The sequence below is a fragment of the Mustela nivalis genome (genome assembly GCF_964662115.1).
Source record: "Mustela nivalis genome assembly, chromosome: 17".
Lineage (NCBI taxonomy): Eukaryota > Metazoa > Chordata > Mammalia > Carnivora > Mustelidae > Mustela > Mustela nivalis.
In genome coordinates this window covers 2,473,996-2,493,979 of record NC_139036.1, presented here as the reverse complement: position 1 = coordinate 2,493,979, position 19,984 = coordinate 2,473,996, and the positions used below count along the sequence as shown (strand labels likewise).

Below are 19,984 nucleotides of genomic sequence, written 5' to 3'. Positions count from 1 at the left end.
ACAAAACAAAACCGTGGTAAAACTCCCGGGCTGTTTCAAAAGCAATCAATGAGCCCCAGAGCCCACCCCATTTATACTAGCTCTGCAGTGGGTCACCTTGCTTCAAAACTACAAGTCTTTGCCCAGGGAGTTGCACAAGGTTCATTAACATAACACAGATGCGAGGAAAGGCTTTTTTTTTTTTTTAAGATTTTATTTATTTGACAGAGAGAGAGTTCACAAGTAGGCAGAGAGAGGGGGAAGCAGGCTTCCCCTGCTGAACAGAGAGCCTGATGTGGGGCTCGATCCAAGGACCCTGAGATCATGACCTGAGCCGAAGGCAGAGGTTTAACCCACTGAGCCACCCAGGCGCCCCAAGGCTGGGTTTTTTATCCCCTGCCTGCACAACCTCACATCCACCTCTACCGGCTCAGACAAAACACCCCTTTATGAGTAAGACTGCAACAAACCAGTCTGCGCCAAGGTGGGTGCGAGAGTGCACCCCAGCGTTGGCCTTTCAATGACCTTCTCACATTGTAACACTGAAAACCCCTTGGGGTGGACATTTAACATGCTAATTAGACACACAAGAAGAAGGGTGACCTTTCAGTGCACAGGTGCTGGTACATCCCTGCCTCTCTCCATTTGGAGGGCACCCTTTTCCCACCCTGATCTCACCCCAAGGAGTCAGCTGAGAACTCCCCTGTTCCCAGCTGAAGAAGTCAGTCCTCCAAAATGGTGGACAAGATCAGACGAATTCAAAAATACATTCTATGCACCCGAGAAAAGAGAGCCACACACGTGGCATGCGAGACTGATCTTTAATGGAGCCTGTGGTCTGGCTGGAGTGTGACACCATACATAGGGCCCGCGGTCCCCCTGCAGCTGGCCCTGCCAGCAAGAGCAGGCCTTCAGAATACAAGGAAACCTGAACAAAGGTGGGGTTTTCTCCTACAAGCTCTAATGTTCCCATCAGACTATAAAACCCTTGTTTCCTGTCAGAGCAGCATGTCCCATGTTTACAGACTAACGTCTCTGGGAGGAGAATCAGGCTGTGTCCTGCCCACCCTGGCCGCCTGCGGAAATGCCCCCCGAGGACGGGCCCTTATCAGGGACCGGATGCTGGTAGCTTGTCCCTCGTGGCGGCTCTGCGCTGCCCTGCTGGCCAGCCTCCGGAGAGGGCATCTCCCTCCACAAAGCTGCTCGCGGGACGTGGTGATTCACCAGGTGAATCAGTGGGCCCAGGCTGGAAAAGAGGCGGCTGACCTTGGAGGTCTCACGGACCATAAGCGACATCACCACGAAATGTGGAACTTTTAAGAAAGTTTCTTAAGAGAAAGCGCAGTGTCCGCCACAGGTCGATATAAGCAGCACTTTATTTCCTTGTGGTGATTCGTGGTCAGAATGGGGTTTCCAACCTGCTTCACTCCCTGAGCAGCTAGATTTAAAATGAACTTTTTCTAAAGTCCAGTGAAAAAAAACTACTGTATGAAAATTCTGCCAGAATGTTGCAGCAACTGACTTCTTTCCGTAGAGAAACGTGAAAGCTGCTGGCAGCTCTGTGTCCCGCGCTCCCACTCAGAACAGGTACTGAGCAGGACACGCACTGCCCTCACCCAAGGAAGCCCAGAGAATGTGCCGGCACGTTATCACCCACTCCCCATTCTTACCAGCACGATTCCCATTTTATTAAAAATACAATGTATTCTTTTCCCCAGTCAGCTTGAACATCCTAGGCCTCTATTAAGAAATGAGAAAAATACACTTAAAAATTTTTCTGAAAAACTCGTCAGTAAGTCAGCAACTGTAAACAACAAGGTTGTCTGTGGAAGAGCCAGCTGAAAGTCTAAGAATGCAGAAAGACAGGTATCCGGGACCCCGCAGCCCCGGCTAGCCGCTGGGGTGCTCCGGGCACATGCGGCGCAGAAGCAGGCATAGACTGCGGGGACGTTGGGGAGGCCGAGCCCGTGCCCCAGAGCGGAGACCACCCGCAGTCCCTGTGCAGTGTCAGGCAATGCGGCCCCCTGCCTCAGAACCGCATGGTCCACTTGGTAAGGAATGACGAAGACACTGTACACCGGGGTTCTGACCACAAGGCCCAAACAAATGCTAAGTCAGCTTCTCTTACAGCAAACACTCTGGAAAAGCTGACTTGCATTTGGTGATCAAATAGCAAAGAGGAACCTTTGGTGTCTCTCCCCTTCCTGGAACAGGAGGCCAGGAAGAGACTGGAGACTCTGGGACTCCCACAGACATGCAAACTGCGGCCCGGGGGTGGGGGTGGCTCACACAGGAAGCCGGACTGTGTCCCCCTATCCCCATGAAGAAGGAAGCACAGAGATGACGAATAAGATGTGAGAGCACAAGCCCAGGGGCAGCAGACAGGACCCCAGGTGCGGCCGGGTCCTCACGGGCCCTCCCCCTCCAGCCACCCTGATAGGTCTCTGCCCAGGCCCCACCGGGACAGACTTGGCCAGTCCTCATGCCCGCGGGGCCGCATGTGCCTAGCTGGGGAGAACAGCAGCCAGCGGCCATGCTCGACGGTATCCTTGTGCTTGGAGGTGGCGACGAGGAGGCTCGCACCCTGGGGTGTGCAGTTCAGGAGGGAGGAGACAACAGTACGTCCCTCCTCAAACTTCTACAGACCTTAGGACATGTCCAGGGCAGCTCTGCGACCCTAGAGTCCCCTCCTGGGAAACCCCACCCCATCACAAGGACTCGGGGAGTCTCACGTTAGAGTGGCACACGGGGCGGGACAGCCTGCATGTCCCAGTCAGGCACCCGCCGAAGCCACCTGAGCTGGACTCTGCAAGGGCCGTCCCTGCACCCCCATGCAGCAGGCGGAGAACCCCGCTGGGACCAGGCTCTGCGTTCCTGGCTGGGGGTCGGATGCTCCAGTCAGGGGCAGTGCGCTCAGTCGCGGGCGGCACGCAGCTTCCTCCGGAAGTAGTCAGGGGCGGCCTCGTGCAGCCACTCGGCGTCCACAACACACACGTCGCGCATGTAGCAGCGGCTGGTGTGCAGCAGCTCCGTGTACACGACGCAGGCCGGCCGGCAGTGGAAAAGCACGGACGAAGGGTGGATGGCCACCGGCTGCCGGCTGTCCGTGGTGACGTATGTGCCGTCGGGCTGCAGCTCGGCCGTGCTCATGAACAGGCTGTGTGCCAGACACCGGCGGACGCTCTCCCCGTCCCCGCGGGAGGACATCATCGGCATGGACATCTGCAGCGGGAGAAGTGGGCGCCAGACACCAGCCCTGGTCAGGCTCAGACGCAGCCCCAGCGCCAGCCCGGCCCAGCAGGCGCTGCTGCTGCAGGAGGCTGCTGGCGGGGCTGCAGGGAGCAGGCGCACTCGGGCCGGGGAGGGGATGGATGGCCGACTGTGGCCCTCAGAGAAGGGCCTTTCCCGCACTCCCACTGTGGCCAAATTACCCTTCCTGCTCTGGAGCGCCCCTCCAGCAAGCACCTCCCCGAGCCTCCCCTGTCCACCTCCGGCGGTCGTCCCCCCAGCACCAGTTCCAGAAGATCCTGCCCCTCAGCTGCACCCCCGGGGGACACCGGCCAAACAGGCCGCTGGTGGACACCGCCTGACCCCGCTGCCTGACCACGGTCTGTGGTTCCCCTGAGGAGAAAGGCCTAGGACAGCAACCACCACGGAGGCAGAAGGTGGGAAGCGGGAGGGGCGTGCACAGAGCGGCCAGAGAGGACCCGCCCCCATCTCTGACCTGTCCCTGTGGGGTTCAACCATTTCCTGTCCACAGCCTCCCAGAGAAACCTCTCTCCCCACTTCTCCCTTTAAGACACCTCCAGGGGTTTTGGTTTCTGCAATCTGCTGTTCCCCTCCTGAGGGGGACCCTCTTCAAATCAGCTGTCACCATTTCTGGGGAGCCCCCCCATTCCTGCCACTAACTGCTGGTCTCTCCTTCCACTGGCTGTGGTTCGGAACAAACTACATAGGTATGTACACTCCAGTCTCAGCGACTGTCAGGCGAGCCTGGAACCCAAGAGTGGAGAGGCGAGGACTTTGGATGAGGGGCACGGGGGCCCCAACATGCAGGACAGGTACCTTCAAACAGATGTCCCTCAGCTGTGCTCGGACCTCAGCCACCAGCGCCATGTTCTTGCTGTTGACGAAATTCTCTCTGCACCAGTCCTGAGCGGGAGAGGAAGAGTCAGCACACCCATCACTTGCACAGAGGAAAGAAGTAAGAGAACTTTGAGAACTGAATTCAGAAAGAAGACGTCAGTCGCCAAAAATAAATAGAGGAAAACAGCTGTCAGAAAGCACAAACTGTAAGGGGACACAGATGAAAATTCCCTCATGCTCTGGATTCATTATCCCAGAATGCATTTAAAAAACTCCTACGTGGCAACGAGACAATGACCAACAAGTCGGCAGGACAATAGACAAGGATGTGAACAGCCACCCCACAGACACGAGCTTCGAGCGTCCGGTACAGGTCGGGGAGCCCGGCCTGCGGAGCGCTCCCGGGCGGCAGCTTAAACTAGCTGAGAGGTGCACCGGCTCAGGGAGAACGCAGCATCTGAGCAAGTCGGATGGTGGGAGTGGGAACCTGCCCCAGCTGGGGCGGCCGGGAAGCTGCCGTGCACCGGGCCAGAGTCCGGCATGCAGTGGCCCACGCGAGACTGACTGCCACTCTCGGGCTGCGCTTTCGCCGGACACACAGCATCCTATTTCCTCAAACAAGCCGAGGCGGACAAAGCAGGATGCAGGCAGCCACCACACCCGAGCAGTGGCTTTTCTCCTCCTGAGACCTGACCGTACAACGCAGAGTTGAGGAGTACACGCCAGGCGGGTTTCATGGACACAAGAGACCGCAAGGTATTCGTGATTGCCCGCATCACGCCATCTCACTTGCCACACACACCTATTTTAGTACTTGTTTCCACTGACCTCATGACGCAAGACAGGATTTTCACTTTTATGGAAAAGGGGGAAAGCAAGAGTAGTGCTCGGCGTGTGTTCTGTTCTGCAGCGCGCCCCGCAGGGGGGCCCATTTGGCCCCCGGCCCGAAGCGGTGCAGACGCCCGAGATGCGCTGATCCCCGGGAGGTGCACAGACCCCCTGGAGCCACGCTGACCCAGGAGCCGCGCCGGGCACCCCGGCTTCGAGCTGCCACCAGAGCTGCCGGGCTTCGGCTGCATTTATCTCGTGCACCTGTTCACAGCAGGGACCACGGTACCAGGGCAGTCTAAGGCAGGCCACTTTCCGGGTCTGGGAGCACGGACAGACATCTCCACACGAATTAATGACCACGGCTGCTTCCCCGTCTGCCGCTCTGGCTTGTGGGAGGGCTCACAGATGGCTCTGCCTTCAGATAGCGGGGTTCTAGAATGCTGTTCCCATTCGGGTCTGAGGAACCGCAATACCCTCCACGTGAACGCTACCATGCAGACAGGCCGGCGGGGGCAGGAGGGAGCTCATTTGTAGCAGAGAAGCCAGGCCACCCCGCGCACAGGGCCCCTGCCCAGTGAGAATGAGTGGGACACGGGCAGGGCGGAGGCCAGCGCTGCGGGTCTCCCTGGTGAGGCCTGTGCACTCCGACCGGGGGCTCCGGACGTTTCACTGGCTGGGCAGGAGAGCATCGCGGGAGAGAAGGCCCCGGCTGAGACCAACCTTACTTCTGCCCAGGTTCTTGAAGGCCCGGTAGATGTTGAGCAGCGTGATATGGTCCCCCTCACTGGACACAAACTTCCTACGGACGGCCTGCACCTCGTCCCGCCGGGAAGGAGGGTCGTACAGAACACTGTCCACCGACAGGAGGGAGACGATGGTCAGGATCTCCTCCGTGCAGTGGAACTTGGGGGACAGGAGGAGGGTCTGCAAATAGGAGTTGCAATGGTGAGCCCTGAGACCTCCCCCCACTGAGCACAGTCTGTCCACGCTGCCCGTGCAGCCGCCCCACTGCGGCCTCAGAGGCCAGGTGCCTCTCCAGCCACCACCGCCTGCTCTCTGGAACCCGACAGCCCGCCCACAGGCTCCCACAGTCCTCGGGGAGGGCTCCCGACTTCGCGTGGCTCTGACTCCCTCACCCGACACCAGCACGCATCAGACGCAAAGCAGGGCCACAGCTGCTCCGAGGCAACAGCGAAGGGGGAAGCCAGGGCACCGGGGGTGCAGGTGACCGTCACACAAGCCGTGTCGGATAAGGGGCAGCGAGTGGAGGAGGTAACTTACTTTGGCGAATTTGGGGTCTAAAGGGAAAGCGGCCATCTTTCTCCCCACCGGAGTCAGGGTGAGCTGGCCGTCCTTCTGTTCGAGAGCACCTAATAGGTCCAGCTGAGCAACTGCGGCCTGAATGTGATCTGCAGGAAAACCAGGAGAGGGGGATGCAGCTGCAGCCACTCTCTGCTTCGGGAGCCAAAGGCCCCCACATCCAACCCTGGTCCTCGGGGCGCAGTGGCCGGGGACACTCCTGTCTTTAGCTCTGTCCACAGCAACATCCTGTGACCCCGCTGCGTCACACACATGAAACCCGCACACGCCCACACTCGTGGTGCCATCCTGACCCATGTTGCCAGAAACAGAGACGCACGGCAGTGGAACAGAGGCTGTGCAAAGCCCAGCTGAGAAACACTTCTACTGTCCCCTTCACACGCCCTGAATTTCTAACCCCGGCCACACGTCACCTGCTGAAGGATAAACCAGCGTTTTCATGATGTAATACAGAGAAAATGACCCCCAAGGCCCGACGGGAAGTGACGGCTCTGGCCCAGGAGGCGCTATGGGCACAGAACCCCCCTGGAGGTCCTCTGGCCCCCCTGACAGCCAAGCTTATGCACCAAATGAAACGAGAGAGGAAGCGGCCCCCAGACGCAATTTGGAGAGTCCAGCCGTTCGCGGGTCCTGTTCCCCCGCAGCCCTGGCCCTGCACAAAAACCCCGCCTACCCGGAGAGGGCTTGGACATGAAGTCAAAGGTGAGCACGTCGGGGACCTTCATGGCAAGGAGCTGCAGCAGCACGCTGGCCAGGTTACACCTGTGAAGAGCAGACGCACAGCTGCCGCACCAGCTCCAGGTCCCCGGCTGGGTCCGCGGGGCGGCAGGGGCAGCGGGGGTGTGGGGGTGCCCACCTCTGGATCTCCGGCACGGTCATCTTCTCAAACTTCTCAAACTCGTCCTCTGTGTAGAGCCGGTAGCAGACGCCACTGCCCTCCCTGCCGGCCCGGCCCGTACGCTGCCACGCCTGGGCCTTGGACACACGCTGCACAGTGAGCACCTCCAGGCCACTGTCTGCGGGGAGAACGGCCCGTGTGAGGCCTCGCCCCGCAAAGGATCACACGGGTTCACCAGCGTGGGCACAAAGCAGTGCTCCTCAGAGCCCCAGTGATCCTTCCCACAGCACACGAGTCTGGGAACCCCGAGGCCATGTGGGAAAGCACAGAACAGCGCACTCTACACTGAAACTGCAGCGTATCAATCTTCGGAACGTCTTTTAAGCCCACGTGCCCGGGGCCATAGGTCCCCGCCAAAACCACAGGGCCAGAGCTGCGCCGGTCTGCTGGTGACCGAGAGTGTTCCAGGCTGCCAGGCTTTTCAGTGCCCAAACTCTGTCTCCAAGAAGCTAGGGTAGCTGGCCAGCGGTCACTGCCTCGGAAAGGAGATGTCAGGGGCCGGCCTGCATGGCCCTCCCGGCTCCGCTGTCAGAGGATCTTGAGGTGGTGTGATGGAGTCACACCCAGGAGTCGCATGGGTCCTGGATAAAGGTGTGCTCTGTGCCAGGCCCGATGAAACAAGTCCTTCCACATGCTACCTCCGAGTCCGCACCCTTGGTGGTGTGCTGTCCTCAGACATCCCCACTGCCTCTGATCCTCCGTAGCACCAAGCCGGGCAGAAAGCAGATGGGAGGACCAGCGTATCCAGCAAGCTCCCAGCGCACACTCTCAGGGACAGTGGGCACTCACCCCGGCCTAGGGGATCTCCTTCCTAGGACGCCTGAAGCTCGAACATTCATTTCAACAAAGCTTCTGCCCTGTGTCGGGGGTCCCTGGCGCACAGCCCCCTCACCCAGCTGCTCAGGAGTCTCAGGCCAGGCCCAGCCGGTCCTCAAGCTGGCAAAGCCTGGGCCCCCATCCTGCCCTGCCTGGCCCCCGGCTCCCGCTGCCAGCCCCCTTCCTGGACCTGACTGCTTTCAGACCGTGTCACCTGCACGGCCAGTGCCACCCTGGTTACGGCGAGTCTGAGCAGGAAGCGCTTGCTGGGAGAGGCTGTGGGGAAAAGAGGGGTTTGTGGGCGTCATCCTCACCGGGATTATACATCTTTGCTTTAACCATGCCCGTGTCAACCACGTGTTTTATTCCCGTGATGGTTATGGAAGTCTCAGCGATGTTGGTTGAAACGATCACTTTGCGACAGCCCTGCAGGGAGGAAGAAACCAGAAGGTGACACACACAACTCCGAGGTTTCACAGCACAGTGCCCACCGGTAGCTCGCACAGCCCACATGCTCTCCAGGAACGAGGATCACGTGACTTATGGGAATTCTTCACACTGAGCAGGGAGGTTCCTGTCCTTAAGGCTTGAGAGGATGAGATGCAGAGGAACCGGCAGGCGTGGCTAGGTGCCCAGTCCCACCAGCCACTGCCTGAGCACCGTCTCTCCGCTTCTCGGGGCCTCCGTGTCGACACAACTGGACCGCCCCCATGCTGCCAGCTCAGCAGAGGGCAGCCAGCACTTGTGATGCGCACAGGCAGCTGGTCTGTGTCAGACTGGGGAGAGCCCCTCATGTACCAGTCACCTACCGCCTGGGCCCACCCCCCACCGTGGTCTACCAGCTCCCCCTGTTCTCACCAGGCCCGGGGAGGCCCATCTGGCCTGGGTCGTCCAGTCCCACGGCTTAGCGGCTCGCATATCTGGTACCTGAGCACCCCACCCCACAGGTGCCCGGGGAAGGGCCCACAAAGGCCGGGTGCGTACTCACCTTCGGGGCCGCCTGGAAGACACGGAGCTGCTGGGCATAAGGCAGGGAGGCGTACAGAGGAAGGACCAGCATGGCGGGGCAGCCATCCGGGAGGTGCTTCGCGATGTCTCTGCAGGTCTTGCTCATGGCTTCGATCTCCTCCTGCCCCGTGAGGAACACCAGGATGTCCTGGGAAGGAGGCGCCTCCTGCAGGAGGGAAAGCATGGCCTCAGGAGGTGCCTGCCAGAGCGTGGGCTGCAGCAACAGAGAGCGGTCACCAGTGAGCTTCCCAGATGGGTTTTCTTCGCTGTGGAGAGGTGCGTGGGCCACACTTGGTGTGTCCTCGGGGAGCACGCACTCGCCGAAGGCGCCTGGAGCGGTCAACCGAGTGAGCTACAGTTAAATCCAGTCCCGCATCTAGTGTATCTGTGGCCCATGCCGGCCTGTCCCTCCCTCTACACGCAGGGAGGTGGTGCGCCCAGAGCAAGACGTCGCAGCAGACAAAGCTTGGACCCGTGTTGAGAGACAGGAGGGAAGGACTGGGCCGAGGGTGCTCCAGCCTGGGTGAGGTCTGAAGGTCTCTATGGACAAGACCCGGCCCCGCTCCCTGGAGAAGACAGAAAGGCCCAGGACTCGGCCGTGAGAACCCGACAGCCTGCCCTCCTCTAACCGGCCAGGCAGAAGGCCAGAATGGATTCCAACCCGGAGGCACAGGACCCGTCCACACAGCGGCGCCAAGGCTTGGGAGCTGCCCGCCCTGTGGAAAGGCAGCACAAGGCGCTCTGGGAGAAAGCGAACGGCATAACAACGCGGGAAAGATCCTGATGACAGGCAGACAGACCATAGATGCTGGAACACCTGGGAGGAAATGAGCCACGGGAATGCAGAAAACTCATACAACTATGTTGTATAAGGAAGGAGGCATCAGGACAGGCCCTGCTGGCAACAGGTCGTGATGCTGTAATGCCCCCCACTGGCCTGAAAACCATGAGACATGTCTATGCTAAGAGGCGGGGGGAGTAGGAGGCCAGGGAGGCTAAAGGTATAGCCTCATCTGCCTGGGGGGAACCAGCAGCGCCAAGACCTGCAGTGTAGGCAGGTACTGCTGGAAATACCGAATCCAGAGTAAACAGCTCAGAGAGCCATTAGGTCCCCTGAAACAATGGGATCTGGACCGGGGAAGTAAAAGCAGCTGCTGGGTGGTTTGTTTTTTTAAGACCGACTGACTGATTTGAGAGGGACGGAGAGAAGGTGCGTGCATAGCGGCAGGCAGGAGAAGGGTAGGCAGAGAGAGAGACTCTCAAGCAGACTCCCGGCTGACAGGAACCCGCCACCTCCAGGGGGCTGAGCTTCTGACTATGAGATCACCACCTGAACGGACATCAAGATCTGGAGGCCTCAGGGGACCAGCCACCCACGACCCCAGCTGCTGGTTCTTATGACCCTCTTAGAACTACTGCCCTTTTTGACTTTTTACACACTCACCCCTCAGATTAAAATAAAAATCGTTTTTAAAAGATTTGCCTCTGGATTCTTTCACAAAGTTAATGGGAAGGTACGAACAGTCAAATTTTATGAGGGGAACCAAAACGAGGGGATTTAATCATTCAAACTTAAGTAAATGTTTAACAAAAAGAAGAAGATTTTGAAATGCCTCTGCAATTCAGTTTTTCTGAAAAAGTGAAGAGTTCTAAAGGATCACCCTTACTGGGTGGACAGCAGCTTCTCCCACAGTGAGGCCATAGCGGCCCACATGCCTTCCTTGGGGGCAGCACTGCGGGCACCCCACCCGCAGTCCGCTCTGACCAAGCCATCTCCCAGCTCAGCCAGGGTGCGAGGCCCATCAGAGCCCAGTGGTTTCCCCTGTAGAGTGGATGCGAGTCGCCACAAGAAAGCAGCAGCAGGACACAGTGACACTTGGCAATGGCCCAGCTCCCAGGGCGCCCAAGGTGGCAGCATTTCCTCTCACCGGGAGCACGCCCCCAACGGCGAGCTGAGCCCCATCTGCATGGGTGCGCGCAGCACGCTGTACCTGGTGGATCTGGAAGACGGAGACAAGCGCGGCGTGCAGGTAATCCTGCTGCGGCTGTTTGGTGTAGAGCACCTGGATGGGATGCTGCCGACCTTCCAGGTAGAGCACGGGCGCCCCATCGAAGTACTGCGAGAACAGGTCCACGTCCATGGTGGCGGACATGACGACCACCTGCGCACAGGAGGGAAGAGTGAGAGGGCTAGGCCACGCCCACCCGTCCCACGCCTGCTGCTTTCCACCCTGCGCACCGCTGGTGACCGACTCCTGTCCGAAGCAGGGCCAGCAGCCGCCCGGTAACACAGGCCTCTCCCTCTCCTGGACGCGAGTCACACCTACTTTGAGAGGTGGCTTCCCCAGCTCCTTCCTCCTCTTCTGGGCAGCCTTCACCACCCCAAAGAGCACATCGGTATGGACCGTCCGCTCATGGGCCTCGTCCAAGACCACACAGCTGTATTGGCGCAACAGAGAGTCGGAGATTGCTTCCCGAAGAAGCATGCCATCTGTCAGGAACTTGATCCTGGTGTCTTCCGAGCTGACGTCATCGAAGCGCACGGTGTAGCCCACCTGCGCGAGGAACCGCGGGCTCAGTGGGCCTGGGCTGAGCAGCTGCTAGGTGCCCGGCACCCCCAGACATGTGTGCCCTCCTGGGGAATGGCCCCGCGCCCTCGGGCACGGACAGGCAGTGGACGGGTCCCTTTAACTGCAATCATGAGCACCACTAAAACTCGGGGTGCTGGAGGCTCAGCTGTTAGCCCTCCACCTTCCACTCAAGTCATGACCCCATGTTCCGGGATGGAGCCCCCACGTCCCACTCCCTGCCCAGCAGGGAGCCTACTTCTCCCTCTCCCACTCCCCCTGCTGTGTTCCCTCTTTTGCTGTCTCTGTCAAATAAATAAAATCTTAAAAAAAAAAAAAATCTGAAACTAGACTCTCACCCCAGCTGCTGAGAAACTTAAAGCTCCAGACAGACAAGAAAAGGTAAGATGTTTTAAAGCGAAGTGCGCAAACACGCGCGAAGCTGCCGTACCCACAGGTCTAGGGCTCGATCTCCGCACGCACTGTAAGCTAAAGAAATGCTTACGATCTCTCAGACACACAGAGGTTTCACAGAGGTTACTGAAGCCTCAAGAACACTCGCGGAAAGCAACTAATTCATCCGACTTGCCGACAGACTCTGAACACAAAGCATATGCACAGACAGGTGACGTCGGAGGAACGAGTGACAGACTCAGGCTTGAGCAAGCCGGGGAAGAGAGAGCCTCCCGGCATCCCGGAACCTGGCTCAGAGAAGCGCCATGCGGGCGGGCTGTCAGCAGAGAAGGAGGTGAGGTACCAGCTTCCCGAGCTCAGTTCTCTTCTCATCGGAGACTCTAGTGGCCAGAGAGATGGCAGCTACTCTGCGCGGCTGGGTCACAGCAATGACGCCCTGGCGGCCGATCCCCCCTTCATAGAGGTACTGTGGGAGTTGCGTCGTCTTCCCGGAGCCAGTTTCCCCTGAGACAGAAGATAAATCTCACTTACATGCAAATTAACACAAAGTTCACCAAACTAGAAGTTGATAAAGCCCCAGGAAAATAGGCACTGGTGTGTACAGCTGGAGCAGTGTTCTCGGAATTAGTCTGGGAAGGCCACATTGTATCAGAAACACCTTTAAAATATTTACAGCCTCCAGGCACACATCCACTTGCGGGAACTGGTTTTGAGGAAATAAAGAGGCACAGACAAATGTAGCTTCAGACTCATGCTATTCAACTTGGTTCGGGGAGCAAACAGCTGGAAACAATGTAAATGTTCAGTAACAGGTAACCTGCACAAAAAACCTAAGGAGGGAACACAACTGTTACAGAAAATGGTTACTTCTCAGAAGAATAAATGAGATGTAGCCGGACACACCCAGAGCCATGCCCACTCCACAGCCCCCACACCCCACCATTCCATTCCAGGTTCTGCCCTTTCCTTCTGGCCCCTCCCCGGCCCACACCTGCCTGCCATCACCAGGTCTGGCACCAGGTCTGCCTGCACACTTTACAGGATGAGTCAGATCTCACACTCTCCCTGGGGCTGCCCTGGTGGCCTCCTCCTAATCTATCTCTGGTACCTTGTGTGCCTCTCCTCCAGCATGAGCACCTCATACTGTGTGCCAACACTGCAGGTCCTGGAAGGCAGGGAGGGTCTACCTGTCTCTTCTCTGAACTTGAGCATCCAGCATACACCACCCTCAGGGGGTCCCTCTAACTGTCCCCAAATGGAACAAAGAACTCTGTAAACCTGGGTATCGTTCCCCTCCGGCGAACACTAAGAATCTCTGACCTTACAGCCCTACATGCCATGGTGCTTGCACTTCCCACTCTGCTCATCCTCCTAACCCAGCCCAGAATCAAGACTAGGACTGTGATTACTCTGCTGCATTCCTGCTGAAACTACCAGGCAAAACCCCAAATGCAGATCAATGTCTCCCTGCCCAGCTTTTCTCCTCCACCAGACCCCTGGGCATGGCTAAGCAAAACAGCCCATCCGTGCAGATGAAGACAGGAGTCTGTGTTGGGGCCAATGCCCCTGGATGCCAGCACTACCCCGGATCCTGCTCTCCCTTCTGCAACCTGGCAGGGTCCCCCTCTTCCCCAAGGGGCTACCTGAGGCCCCCTGACTGCTGTTCCCAGCAGAGCTCCCCACCTACTCCACAGAACTCGGGTCCTCACATGGGCGCTCCCTCTACCTCCCCTCCAGCCTCCTCCCCAGTCACACCCATGCTCCCCTCCGGTCGCCAGCCCTGGGCCTCCAGGACGTCCTTCCCCCTATTCCTGACCCGCTCCGCATCTGGTCTCTGTTTCCAGGCACCCCCCGCCCCCGTCTCCGCTCTCTCTCTGCCGGCTCTCCGTCCTCGCTTCCTTCGCCTCGGCCTCCACCGAGCTCTTCCCCTCCGTTCTCTTCCCTCCCTCCAGCAGAAGCCCGCTCTCACTGCCTTCCTCACCTGCCCGCCTACTCGGTCCGCAACCCAGTGACGATCCGCGTCGCCCCGCCCCGCCGGAGGAGCGCGCGGCGGGAGGCACACTCGGCACACTCGGAACACCCCCTCCCAAGTCCAGGGGTCGGTTTCGGCTCCTGCAGGGGTCTAGCGGCTGCATCTGTCCCCCTTCTTCCTACGACTCCAGTCCGCTGATCCTCGCCCTCCCGGTCTCCCTCCTCCTGCGGGCTCATCTGCTCGGTCCTCTGGACGCTCGTCACGACTTGGACGCTGGAGACCCCTGCCCTGCCCCGAATCTCCAGGCCGCCCCAGAGGCTGCGACCTCGCGTCAGGCCGGCCCACTCCCCCGCCGCAGGCTCCCTCGCCGCAGGCTCGCCCCCGCGCGCTCCGTCCTCCCCCGCCGGCCGCCCTCAGAGCCCCGGAGTCTCCCGCTCGCCCCTCTGCGGGGCAAGTGGGGGGCGGCCCGCGGGCGGGGGGGGGCGCCTCGGGGGAGCGGCGGGGCACCTCCCCCGAGCCCCTCGGGCCACTCACCGATGAGGACGGCGCTGTCCAGGGCCCGGAGCTGGGCCAGCAGCTGCCCCCGCGCCGCGAAGATGGGCAGGCTCCGGCGCTGCCGCTCCACCGCCTCGGGGTAGACGCCGGCCGCGGGCTGCGCCAGGGCCGGCTGCGGCCTCCGGCGCCCGCCGCTACCGCCCGCGGTCAGCAGCATCAGCACGCGCCCCCCGGGGGGCCCGCAGCCCGGCCGGAACCTCTTGGCGGGCGGGAAGCCCGCCTCCTCCGGCATGTCGAGCGAGCGCCGCGACTGGAGGCCGGTCCCGGCGGCGCGCAGCAGGCGCGTGCGCCCCTTCCTGCCCGGCGCCGCGGCGCGCACCGATGACCTCATGGCCGCTGCCGCCGGCCTCCGCGAAGGACTACGACCCCCGGCATGCACTGGGGGCCTGCGGCGGCGAGCGCAAAGCGGGGCCGGAAGAGGCTCGGCCCCAGGTGCGAAGGAGGGAGGCCCGGAGCTAGCGCGGCGGGAGCGGGAGCGGGCCGGAGGGGCTGCCGCGGGGTTCGTAAGCCGGTTCCGGCCGAGCGGCGGCTGCTGCTGCTGGGACAGTTACCGGCTGGTGAGCCGCGTCGGGACGCCCCGCGGCCGGTGTGGCCGTAGGCCTGGGGCCGGTTGCCCGCGTGTGTCTCGGGTGTTTAGAGGTAAAGGAAGTTCCCAAAGGCTTTTTTTTTTTTTTTAAGATTTTATTTATTTATTTGACAGAGAGAGAGATCACAAATAGGCAGAGAGACAGACAGAGAGAGAGATGAGGAGGAGCCTGAGAGAGATGAGGAGAAGCAGGCTCCCTGCTGAGCAGAGAGCCCCGTGCAGGACTCGATCCCAGGACCCTGGGATCATGACCTGAGCTGAAGGCAGAGGCTTAACCCACTGAGCCACCCAGGCGCCCCCCCCAAAGGCTTTTTTAAACGTTCAGGTGCTTCAGGTTTCAGGGCTGGGCTGGGCTTGCTCCGTGTCCTTAGCAAGGTGTCAGCCCCTGAGCCCCTGAGGGATGGTCACTCTGCTCCGAGGACTCCTGCCGGTGCTGAGGAAGTCCGATTTTCTTCTGCCCTTGCTTCCCGTGTCACCTGACCCTCCGTGCCCTCGTGTGCTGCATCCCGACCCCAGCCCCGAGAACCATCCTCCGAAACCAGGAAAGTCACGGGCCGGCTCCACGTCGCAGCGCAAGGGTGCTGGCGATCACCTGCTGTCAGGGCAGGGGACGGTCTTGTAGCATGTGCTGCTGACAACCCAGTGTTCCAAGGACGGGGGTCTGCGTCAGCGGCCAGCAGAGACAGGGGTGCAGTGGCCCGCGGTGACTGCGGTTCTCGCTTCGCCCCGAGCTCCTTCCCTGCTCCCTCCCAGCTCCCTCCTTCCCCAACTCCCGTCCTTCCCAGCACCTTCCTTCTCCCCCAGGCAGAACTCTTCTGTGAGGGTGCCTGGCCCATGTGTCACACCCCCTATCAATGAAAAGATTCAGAACTTCAGCAGGGAAGACAGGATGAAACCAGGAGATCGTCTCCTTCCAAAGCTCTCAGCAGCTGGTTCGTGGCAGAAACAGTGGCAGGAAATACTTCCAGAGAATTCTTGGCGTGCTTCTTTGATCCCAGGATGCTTCAGCCTCCTGAAGAACTTTAGGCATCCTCTGGAGTCCAGCTCGGGGAAACGCATCCTATATGTAAACCTGTTAAAAATCCTTCTCCTTTCCTCCAGGAAAGACATGATTTTCCTCTAGTTGCTGACAGTGTCATGATCAAGGATGGTTGAGAATGTGCGTGCTGAGTTCACAGCACACGCGTGTTCGGAATAAACTGAGAAAATGCCACTTCCTACCCAGAAATATTAACTTAGAAAGGCAGCTCACTCACAAAACAAAACAAGCAAAAAAGAAAAAAAGAGGCAGCCGCAGACTGCCAAAACTGAAAGGGAAGGAACTGGTCTGTTCAGGTGGCAGTAACAAAACCATTGCAGGCTGAGGGGCTGCCGCTGCTCGCAGCCCGGGAGGCCGGGAAGCACCAGCGAGGCTGCCCTGTGGCTCGTTGTGGCTCATGGCCGCTGCCCCCTGCCCTGTCCTCACCGCAAGGTGGGGACCAGGGGATTTCTCTGCAGCAGTTTGATAAAGCGTCCATCTGGGTGTGAGGGCTGCTCCCGAAGGACTTCAGCCCCTCCCCAAGGCCCCAGCTCCAAATACCATCACATCAACATAGGAGTTTTCACATCATGGCAAAACGTAAATGTTTACTCTCAGATTATGGACCTTGTGTCTAACAGACCCACATCTGTGCTTTTTCCCGGGCGCTTTCCAGACTAACCCCCCAGAGGGAGACACATGTATGTGCCCAATGGCGAGTCTGGGAGGGAATGTGAACGAGGAAAGTAGCTTCTGGAGGAGCCCATGGCCTATCTCTAGAAGCAGCTGTGAGCCTGTTACTTTTAAGCAGTAGCCGCCAGGCAGGTCTGGCCTTGCCAGATCTTCCCATTTTTTCAAGAAAAGCCCCAAATGAAGATTTTCTTTTAAAAAAAAAAATTTATTTGTCAGATAGAGATCACAAGTAGGCAGAGAGGCAGGCAGAGAGAGAGGACAAAGCAGGCTCCCTGCTGGGCAGAAAGCCTGATGTGGGGCTCCATCCCAGGGCTCTGGGATCATGACCTGAGCTGAAGGCAGAGGCTTTAACCCACTGAGCCACCCAGGCACCCCCCAAATAAAGATTTTCATGTGAAATCTGTCCATTGTAAATGTTGTTCCCAATTTTAACAATGGTGCAGGCAAAGTGAACCACTGTGCTGTGGCCTCGCTGCCCGTGAAGGGGAGCACTGAAGCCTTAACTCCTGAGCAGGCACCAGCCAGTCTTGTGCACCCCCACGGGAGGTCCGGAGGAGGTCTCCAGTGCGGACGCAGCCCATCCTAAGATAACTATTCAAAGAATGTTAGGATCCTTCTTCCAAGAGGGGACTCCTCAGAGGGGGCTCATCTCTAGCTGCCCTGGGACACTCACTGGGCCACGTGCTCTTCCCAGGAGCCTGCGGCGGTGGGAGCACACACATGCACTTGGGCCCCACTCCGCTTTCAGACGCACGTTAGCGGCCGTAGAATTAAGAACACCAGATAATAGTCTGCTGGCAGGTAAACGAAGTGTCTATTCAGCACCTGTGTGCGTGGGGGGTATGTGGACCTGCCCTCCCGGGGCGCACATTCTCCCGAGGGAGAGGAGACTCACATTGGTGGACCAGCCAGGAGCGGAGCAAGACCATTAGTCATTTGGTGTGAGGGCGCACCACAGACTTGAAGCTCATAGGGATCCAAAGAAAGACGGGGAAGGAGGCCTCAGAGTCAGGAGATCCTCAGTGCCAGGAACAGGCCAGGCTGAGAAGAGAGCTCGGTCCCTGCTAGGGACAAGCGGGGCACGTTGGATTTGGAGGCTACGATATCACCACAGACTTCCGAACAGAGAAGGGGCTTGTTTGCGTCAAGTTCAACGACGTTAATGCATACTCAGGAAATGACACCAGCAGCTTTGGGGACGGTCCCACAGCATGGAGAACCCTGCCATATCACCACCAGAGCATTCACCTGCCCAAGCCCAGCTGTCGGGGAGACAGGACAGGTCCGGGGACCCCTCACCCAACTGCTCGGTGTTCCCTGGTTTCCACAGGCTCCAGATGGAGCGGGGGCTTTGCCGCAATGACCCAGGGCTTGGCGCTCTGCTCTGTACATGGAGAGACCACACACGAGGTGGGAGAGCCAGCGGGACCCACAGGAGGGACAGAAGAAAGGACAAATGGGAGAGAGATGCGAACGGAAATACCTAATTTAGAAAACACACCAAAAACGTGTGGAAATCCCGTTTCCTAGGGAGGTGCGAGGCGCAGGCCCATGGCTTCCTCAGGAACGTCTGCGGGATTTCTCCAACTGTAAACCCTGCCTGTCAGGTGTGCTGTCGGTATTACAGGTAGAACCCAGCTCTGTGTGGGGGAGACTGGGCACAAAATTCCATCTACCAATTCTCACCACAGGAGGAAACAGCCGGTTCTGTAAGAGTCGGGGTGGAGAGGTGAGGTGGGGAAGGGGCCTCTCCATTGTGGCAGGGGGCCCGCCCCATGGGTGGGATCAGTGGTCAGTGCCCACACTGCCCAGGACACGGAAGGGGATCCTTGGAATTCTCATTCTGTAACAGCGGTGAGCACTCTTAGGTCACAAATGCTGAACCGGTCTCCTGTTTTCCCATCATCCATATGGACGGACGTCCCCTACTTAAAACCAGAGAAACTTATTTCTAGACCCTAAATAATTAAAAAAACCCCTCCTAATTATTACATCAAAAATTAAGGATGTACTATGTGTTAGCTAACTGAACTTAATAAAACTTAAAAAAAATGACAAAACAACAAACCCTTCTAATTAAATTCGAGCTTCCTTGAACAGAGACAAGATATGACAAAATTATAGAATTCTGTAAGGATTGTACATTCTCAGGTTGGCATTTCAAGCTTTTTTTTTGCCATTGCTTAGAAAAAAAAGCCGTCTCATCTACAATCCCGTTGCATAAATTTACAACACCTGTGTTCCAAGTTTCTGACCAGCGGCAGGTCCAACATCGGTGTTTCTGTCAGTCACGCACAAGCGGTGGGAAGACGTTCATGTTTACTTTCCCCTTCACTACACCCCCTGAAGGTCCCCACTTACTCTGAACCATGTTCAGCTCTCGGGGGGGGGGAGGATCTCACTCTGGAGAGGAGCTCCTACTTGCCCACGGTGCGACTGCTGGGGAAGCGGTCCACACTTCTGCCCCGCTTGCGAGAACCACCCGTGGCCATCCCTCCCCTACAGGGATCCACTTCGGGCTGTGGGTCCCCTCAGTGACTAGACCCCGTGAGTGCAAACCTGCCGGGCCCAGGGGAATCAGTATTCCGGACAGGTCTTTATGGAGTCACAGACATCAGCTCTCCTTTCCTTGGGACCCTAAGGTCTACCTGATGGGAAGGTAAACCGGGTGCTTGGCTCGGAAAAGCTTGTGGGCTCTTCCTTAAGCAAAATGACCCATGTGCAACCAGCCCAGGACTCACAGACTCCTACCTAACACGGGCCTGCTCATCTGGCCCCCAAGTGAACACCCCATACCTAAAACCGAGCTCTCTGTGGTCTTCCAAAAGGGTGGCCATGACGTGGCTTCTCCTGCAGAGCTCTTAATGCAGAAGCGGAGCAGAGTTGCTAGGATGTCACAGGCTCCCCAAGCCGGCCCTCCTCAGTGCTGTTCCTGCTGATGCGAGAACCACCCTACCCACCATTTTCCCTCATCTGACAACCTGTGGTTCTGCAAAACCCAGACGGAAAGCAAGCTATGCAGACACCACCGGCCCGTCTTCCTCCCGATTCCTCCTGCTCTGTGAGTGACAGGTGTGGACAGCCACGGCGCACGGGCCACGTCCTTCCATCCTGGAACGCCATCCTGCCGAAAGCTGCGCAGGCCAGGGACAGACGGGCCCGGAGCTGCTGCAAGCCCAGGCCTGCACAGCAGGGCCAGAACCCGCGTCGTCCCTTAAAAGATCACACACCAAAGCTTGCG

At 58.7% G+C, this 19,984-nt stretch overlaps 1 protein-coding gene across 4 annotated transcripts; it reads right to left on the bottom strand.

The window, feature by feature from the left end:
* Positions 1 to 786: 786 nt before the first annotated feature.
* Positions 787 to 14,770, bottom strand: DHX33 (DEAH-box helicase 33). Of its 4 annotated transcripts, none has more exons than XM_082707821.1 (12): positions 14,426 to 14,770; positions 12,263 to 12,423; positions 11,266 to 11,493; positions 10,930 to 11,100; positions 8,919 to 9,104; positions 8,245 to 8,356; positions 7,073 to 7,232; positions 6,890 to 6,978; positions 6,178 to 6,305; positions 5,617 to 5,820; positions 4,045 to 4,131; positions 787 to 3,201 (listed from the first exon to the last, which is right to left on the bottom strand). In XM_082707821.1, exons 1-12 carry the CDS (start codon positions 14,676 to 14,678, stop codon positions 2,893 to 2,895), a joined length of 2,088 nt encoding a protein of 695 aa, XP_082563947.1. In that variant the 5' UTR covers positions 14,679 to 14,770; the 3' UTR covers positions 787 to 2,892. The 4 variants fall into 4 exon arrangements, with proteins under 4 accessions (XP_082563947.1, XP_082563948.1, XP_082563949.1 ...); XM_082707822.1 differs by having other exon boundaries at positions 12,207 to 12,423; positions 14,426 to 14,755; XM_082707823.1 differs by having other exon boundaries at positions 11,865 to 12,423; positions 14,426 to 14,748.
* Between the last annotated feature and the right edge of the window lie 5,214 nt (positions 14,771 to 19,984).